Source organism: Vipera ursinii (assembly GCF_947247035.1).
Source record: "Vipera ursinii genome assembly, chromosome: 2".
Taxonomy (NCBI): domain Eukaryota; kingdom Metazoa; phylum Chordata; class Lepidosauria; order Squamata; family Viperidae; genus Vipera; species Vipera ursinii.
Window position 1 is genome coordinate 44,726,622 of NC_139513.1, and position 8,195 is coordinate 44,734,816.

The 8,195-nt window shown below is 33.1% G+C and overlaps 1 protein-coding gene across 1 annotated transcript; it reads left to right on the forward strand.

Moving 5' to 3' along the window:
* Nucleotides 1–3,928: 3,928 nt before the first annotated feature.
* LRRN1 (leucine rich repeat neuronal 1) lies at nucleotides 3,929–6,079 on the forward strand (the record flags this gene model as incomplete). The annotated part of the gene is made up of 1 exon (XM_083357213.1): nucleotides 3,929–6,079. The coding sequence occupies one exon, from the start codon at nucleotides 3,929–3,931 to the stop codon at nucleotides 6,077–6,079; it is 2,151 nt and encodes a 716-aa protein (XP_083213339.1).
* Nucleotides 6,080–8,195: the final 2,116 nt, after the last annotated feature.

Below are 8,195 nucleotides of genomic sequence, written 5' to 3' on the forward strand. Positions count from 1 at the left end.
TAGTTTACTAGGTCTTATCTCTACTTTCATGAGGCCTGTCTCTAGCCTCAAAGTACTGCTAGAGACACATTTTGGGGCTTGAAGAGCCAATCTTAAGAATTTGGACTGAACAAGTTCTAATGGGGCAAAGTTGGAGAAGGGCTTCCATAGAAAACCTGTGGCTATTGGCTTGGCTTCAAAAAATTTGAGCTTCAGGAATGTAATGGCCAGTGCTTTTTTTGTATAAAAAAAAGGTGCCTGAACTCACACATGTCATACAACCCGCCTTGCCTACCCTACAAGGTTCCATCCAAAAAAGGTGCCGGAACTCCGTTCTGAGCATTCTATGAGAAAAAAAGCCCTGGTAATGGCCACCTCTTGTATTAAGGAATTTAAGGATTATTGTTAAAATTCTGAATTGGATGCTATTTTTCAGCTTTAGTAGAATAGTCCTTTCTGTAAAACCTCTATTTCTTAAAAAGAAAGGAGTTTCAGTTTAACAGTATTTACACTGCAAATAACTGACTGTATTGAGGTACATACTGCTTCAAATATGAACTGACAATGTTTCACCCTTCATTGAATATTCTTGCTAGGCTCCTTCTGGCAGAAGACGAAGATTAACAAATGAGTTTCCAGAGCATGGTTTGTTTCTTCCATAATAAGCCAGAACTGGAAAACATGTCTTAAGGTGCTTGCTTATTTCCTGAAATTTTCTGAGACCCTTCCAAGCAATATCTTATGGTTAATCATTTGTAGATACCAATCTGTTATTTTACTATAACTAATTTCACTATTAGCCATACAAATATGTTCACGTATGATGCTTGCTAGCCAGGTGGAGCTTTTTAACCAAGATGCCAGCTTTTTGAAATCACATATTTTAATATTCCAGCATAATTTGATGGAGCATTGCTTTTTTCTGCTCTGTTGAACAGACTTGGTTTGAAAGAAAATGTTGAAAATTGCTTTCAAGATACCAAATGCTTTCTGAATCAAAGTAGAATTGCTAATTTCCTAATTCACTGGATGCAGTTTATTTTTCAGGCAAAGTAGTGATAATAAAGATTGTAATGAGAATGAGTCTTATATAATATGCTTTCCATAGTTTCAATACTACCATACTTGCTAGATAGTTGGGAAACACCTCTTTTGTAGAACTTGTATGCATGTTCTGTGGTTGACATGTAGTTCCTTGTCTCAAGAATTTTAAGGAAAATCATCTAGCACTTTAAAAAAAATCACAAACATATTTGGTACAGTATAAGGAACTGTATATGAAATTAATTGTTTTATTTACAGATCATTGCCATAGAATCATCAACAAAATAAGAAGTAGAATAATAACTACTTCATACATCAGGCAGGCCAAGAATAGTCAGATCTCCTAAGCACAATACACAATTTTTCAAATAAGAATTCCTTAAGGCAATTTTATTAATCTTTGCAAACGGAGACCTATTTTCAAATATTATCATAGCAAAGAATATCCTTTACTATTGCTTTATCTTTACTCTTAACAGGTATCCATACATCTGTGTATAACCAGATTTTCAAATCCATTGCCAGATCACCATTGATAAAATATATAACTGTATAACAGTTGTAGATGGATTTATTAAGGCACATTCAAAACTCCTAAATAGAATAAAAGTCTTCAAGTTTCTAATTCAATTTGATTTTCATCAGCTGCTTGCTACAATATTTAATCCAATTTACTGTCTGGCATTATTATTGATTGTGTAATTATATCCATTCATAAAAATGCATATCTATTTCTGCAAAATGTTTGTCAGCTAAAATTGCAGATCTACTTTGTTAAGTTTTCATTGGATGTCTATGGTATATTTATTTCTATGATGTATTTCTAAATTGGTCTTTTTCCAGTAGAGTCATTGGTAAATTAGACTTGGCTATGTAAACTGGCATCTTCATTTTAATTAGAAAATCCTGGATAAGAAGAGACTTATTATAGAAAGCCAGAACTGTATTTATAGATGTAATCAGACTCCAATATGTTTAAGACCCGCCCCCCATTTATTTATAATGTCTTTTCTACTGTTTTATGCTGTACACACCTTAAGCAGTTCTTTGCAATTACATTTAACAAACAAGAAATGTGAAATTAATCTATTAGCATGCAATAGATTTAATTTCTTTGTACAATTAATGCCTAGCCATATAGAATATATAGGAATATTGCACAACATACTACTTAAGAACATTTTTCCTAGGTAGAACTAGGTAGATAGAACTCATAGTTAACTTGTAAAGGATGAGGTAAAGATTGTTGAGTCAATCTTGACTCTTGGTAAGTATGCAAATATAGTTTTCCTGTAACATGATGGAATCAAATCATTGGTTTGATTTTCCAATCTAGTCAACAGCACCTTTATTTTTCTCTCATTCATAGATCAAAATATTATCATATATTAGGCAGATATTCCTGCTTACCTTGTTCAGTATCAACCAAGGTCAGCTAACTAACTGCTGCTTGCCTAAAACAATGAATATTTTGGAGAAAAAAATTCACAATATAATAGCACGATATATGGTACACAATGGTATGTAAATATTAATGGGAACAATATTTATCCTAAATCATGCTGTGTTTCTGTTTTACTGTATAGCTAATGCAGTATAACTAACATTAATATAGCAAGAATCATTTTTATTCTATAAATATAAAAATGAAAATCAACAATCTAAATAAAATTGCATCTGAATTATTTTCATAAGGAGAGTGAAATCAATTGTACTAAAACTAATGAGATTTGAAAAAACAAAAAAAAGTATTTTGTTTTTATCAAAAGCCCAACTGATTCATCACTATCTTACTGATTATTCTGAAGAAAAATATATGTACAGAGGAAAATAATTTGCTTATTTACTTTTTTGTAATCAATTTATATGGCTACCCATCTTAACAAGCAACTCTGGGAAATGAACAGCGTAAAAATAAAATAAAATAAAAACAATGTCTTAAACATTACAAAAATTAAAATATAAAGCAACTGAGAAATATTAAATCCCACATCACTGTAACAATCAAGAAGTAACTCTGTGAACACACTCAGGGCCCAAGCATAGAACCAGGTCTTTTAGGCCTTCAAAATTGTCATGGACATCCTAGTTGTTTATGAAACTCTGAGAATCTGTTTCAGTTGTACTTGTAATGAGCATAAGCTACTAGTGAACACAAAATACTGCTATTCTATGCTTTGGGTAAGGAACTACAGACTCTGTTATACATTTTTACAAAGTTTTTTCAGTAAAATATGCTAGTTGCATCTTGTTATGCTTTTAAAATGGATAATTATTGACTATAATAATTATTGACTAACCTAGAACTTGCATTTGGTGAATAAAAACATGTAGATATGCTCCAGATATTGCATCTGGCCACATAGTAAAAACCATGTTATGTACTTTGAGGCTCCTCTATCAAGTGATGCAAAAAAACTTGGTAAAGTATCTTGTCAGAGGGTTTTTTTTAAAATTCACTACTTTGGATTCTGATTTAAACTCTGCATTTCAAAAAAAATTATATTTAAAAAATGCAGCCATTTAATGGTCAATTCTGTACATTTAAATCATTAACAGGTTTTAAATAATTTTGTATTAAATATTGTCTGCATGCAGAAAGGTACTAGTATTTAAACTAAATAAATTATATAGGGTAAAGAAAGATCTTAATGTTGAAAATTGTGAATTGAAATTTATTTATTTTTCTTTTCAGACATACTGCTTTATAGTGACAGAAGCAACTTAAAGAGAATAGAAGAAATAAGATCAGTGAAAAATCATTGGAATATTTATTGTTCATAAAGAGAATCTTCCATTCTTTGGATGCCCAAACATTTAAAACAAAAACTTCTGATTTCTTATGCTGTCAAGCTATATTTGATCTGCTCTTGTGATTAATAAGGAGAAACTAGAAGAAAACAATATGGCTCATATTAGTTTCACTTTAAAGATTTGCCAGCTGGCACTGGGACTGCTCATAAATTCATTTCAAGCAACATCCATACAAAACAATGAATGCCCACAATTGTGTGTCTGTGAAATAAGACCCTGGTTTACTCCTCAGTCAACCTACAGGGAAGCTCCAACAGTTGACTGCAATGATCTTCGTTTAACAAAAATCCCCAGTAGCCTTTTCAGTGATACTCAAGTACTTCTCTTACAAAGCAACAATATTGCCAAGACCACAGATGAACTCCAGCAACTTTTCAATTTAACAGAGTTGGATTTTTCACAAAATAATTTCACTAGCATAAAAGATGTGGGATTATCAAATCTTTCTCAGTTAACTACTTTACACTTGGAGGAAAATCAGATCACAGAGATGACAGACTATTGCCTACAAGACCTGTGCAATCTACAGGAACTTTATATCAACCATAATCAAATCAGTACAATTTCTGCAAATGCATTCTCAGGCTTGAAGAATCTTCTAAGACTTCATCTTAATTCCAATAAATTAAAAGTTATTGATAGTCGTTGGTTTGATTCTACACCTAACTTGGAAATTTTGATGATTGGAGAAAATCCTGTGATTGGAATACTAGATATGAACTTCAAATCACTGTCAAATTTAAGAAGTCTAGTTCTGGCTGGAATGTATTTGACTGACATTCCTGGAAATGCTTTAGTGGGCTTGGATAGTCTTGAAAGTCTCTCATTTTATGATAACAGATTGGCTAAAGTTCCTCAGCTTGCACTTGAGAAAGTCCCAAATTTAAAATTTTTAGATCTTAACAAAAACCCAATCCATAAAATTCAAGAAGGAGATTTCAGAAACATGCTTCGGTTGAAAGAACTTGGGATCAACAACATGGGAGAGCTGGTGTCTGTTGATAGGTATGCACTAGACAATCTTCCTGAACTTACAAAGCTTGAAGCAACCAATAACCCAAAGTTATCTTACATACATCGTTTAGCATTTCGGAATGTTCCTGCTTTGGAAAGCTTGATGCTTAATAATAATGCCTTGAATGCGGTCTACCAAAAAACAGTAGAATCCCTTCCAAATTTGCGGGAGATTAGTATTCACACTAATCCACTCAGGTGTGACTGTGTCATTCACTGGATCAACTCAAACAAGACCAATATTCGTTTCATGGAACCCTTATCGATGTTTTGTGCTACGCCACCAGAATACAGAGGACAACAAGTAAAGGAGGTATTAGTACAGGATTCCAGTGAACAGTGTCTTCCAATGATTTCACATGATACTTTCCCAAACCATTTGAATTTAGACATTGGCATGACTGTCTTTTTGGATTGTCGGGCTATGGCAGAACCTGAGCCTGAGATTTATTGGGTTACTCCACTTGGGAATAAAATAACTATGGAAACTCTTTCAGACAAATATAAAATTAGTAGTGAAGGCACACTGGAAATATCAAGTATTCAGATGGAGGATTCAGGAAGATACACATGTGTAGCTCAAAATATAGAAGGTGCAGATACAAGAGTGGCTACTATAAGAGTGAACGGAACACTTCTCGATGGTGCTCAGGTGCTGAAAATTTATGTCAAGCAAGCGGAGTCTCATTCCATCCTAGTTTCTTGGAAAGCTAACTCTAATGTTATGACATCTAACTTAAAGTGGTCGTCTGCAACTATGAAGATCGATAACCCACACATTACATACACCGCAAGGGTCCCAGTTGATGTGCACGAATACAATCTCACCCATTTACAACCCTCCACAGATTATGAAGTCTGTCTCACAGTGTCCAATATCCACCAGCAAACTCAGAAGTCTTGTGTAAATGTTACTACAAAAAATGCAGCATTTGCCCTTGATATTACTGACCAAGAAACAAGCACAGCCCTGGCTGCAGTCATGGGATGCATGTTTGCTGTTATTAGTCTTGCCTCTGTTTCTGTATACGTTGCAAGAAGGTTTAAAAGGAAAAACTATCATCATTCATTGAAAAAATATATGCAAAAGACCTCTTCTATTCCCTTGAATGAACTGTATCCTCCACTTATTAATCTCTGGGAAGGTGACTGTGAAAAAGAAAAGGAAGGCTTGGCAGAAACCAAGCCAACTCAAGTGGACACATCCAGAAGCTATTACATGTGGTAATTCAGATGATATTTTGCTTCTGGTAGTAAGGAGCACAAAGACTTTTTTGCTTTATTCTGCAAAAGTGACAAGTTTGAAGACTTTTGTATTTTCTGACTTTGCTAGTTTTGTGGCAGAGTGGTGAGGATAGGTGGATATTTCAATTTTTTTTAGTATAGCGTATCGCAATTGTTTTCACACAAAAATGGCAGCTTCACCTAGCTTCCAATTTTTTTAGTTGTGCTTTAACCAAGTTGATCTAACTATTCAAAAAATTAAAGGCCGAGATTGTCCTTTGATTTTTCAAGTCGCTTGATCCCCTTTCTTCTGAAGCCATCAACAGGAAGTACAGTATCCTACAAAATCTTAATGATTCCAGCTTGAAAATACATTAAACCAGCTTTGTCATAATCTGGTCTAAGGACTCTTTCAAACTTGAGATAAGATGACAAGATTTTGAACAATTTTAGTTGGCTGTACTGTAATGTTGTATCAACTGATTTGAATGTTTTTGACTATGAACAATTCATTTTTTTCTTTTTTAATAGTTGAATAAACTTAGGTAAAGCTAACAAAACAATTAAAATATGTACACTTTTCCAATGTAACAAACTAAATGTTAATTATCTTTTATTATATTTAGTAGAAACTTTAAATAATGTAGTTTTTTTCTCTGTAATCCACCAACACCTGGCATAGAATGAAGATGAGTACAATAAATTATAGTTTTGTTGTTTGTTTTTTAGAAGAGTTGCACTAATGTATCCTTAATTTGCATCACCAGTTTTATTGGGTGATTTATGTTTTGACATAAAATATATTCAATCTTCTATAAAATGATACCTCTCTAAGGTCAGATTCATTTTTTTTTTAAAAATCCCTTATTGAATATAAATTTATTCATACCATTTATATATTAAAGGTAGAAATATTGATGGTCATCAGAAATATGACTGCTGAAGAAAAAGTTTAGCTTTTATATCAACTTCATAATAGTTGTGCTTACAGAAAGACATTTTTGCTTACTTTTTAAAATATATGAAGCATGAAATACCACAGGAGAAGTTACCATTGTCGTTAAGGTAAGTTAAAAAGAGAATTGGATCCACCTGTATTTTTTAACACTGCAGTCTTAAGTATATTTTTTAAGCCACACGCCCATTGATATCCGCAGCAAATGTGGTCAACTCTTAGTTCTTCCTTAGGTTGCTCATGAATTAATTGCTCCCAATAAGGATCTTAAAGAACTTACTTATTTTTTATTGTTTCTTTGGCTATTTTACTTCTGCTTTTTGTTCTTCAGCCAATTAGTATAAGTGATCTGTTTTCTTATTCTAGAACTGCTGCAAGAAATTTTGATGAGTTTTTGGAAAGCTGAGCTTTTTGAAAGTCCAGTTAAAGAGCTCCTACTTTAACATGACTTTTAAAAACTATCTATATTGTTATTAAAGTCAAATGAAAAGACAGGAAGGAGGTTCTGAGTCAAGTCCAGTCAATTTTTTTCTGTCCATAGTCCAAAATTTCTATTATTTTTTAAGCAGCTGCCCTTTTCAATATTTATTATGAAACAGCCATATAAATCATGGAGGTTATGAATTAGTTTTGAGTTCCATAATCATAGTTGCATTGGCAAAATTAGATGCTGAAAGTCTATACCCATTCAGCTCTTGCTTATTTATAACTCCTAACATTTTTACAAAGCTCCAAGAGCTGTAAGATGTAATGGAGCAACATCTACAGTAGTGAAACAAAATTTGTGTTGTTTCAAACCTGGAACAAATTATGTTCTTCAAGATCTTCTGAAACCTTTCAGATCAGCCACAATACGGCCGAAATAAAATGCAGAGCACTTTGATTACTCCAGATTTTCCATAAAACAAAATTAGGAGTTATTATGGAATAATTTTATGGGGCAAGTAGGACATGGTTGGTGTGCTTTGCCCTTATTCCCCATAGCATTTCCTAGTATATGAACACTGTATATTTTCTCATGTGCTGCGCTCATTCATGTTCATTGGCCCCAATTTACCTAGGTTCAGTCCTGTATGTGGGGGAAAAACAGATTTTTTCAACTGTGACATGGAATAAATGGAATAGGTATCCATCCACCTGTCCTTCTATGGAACCAAAGAATAAC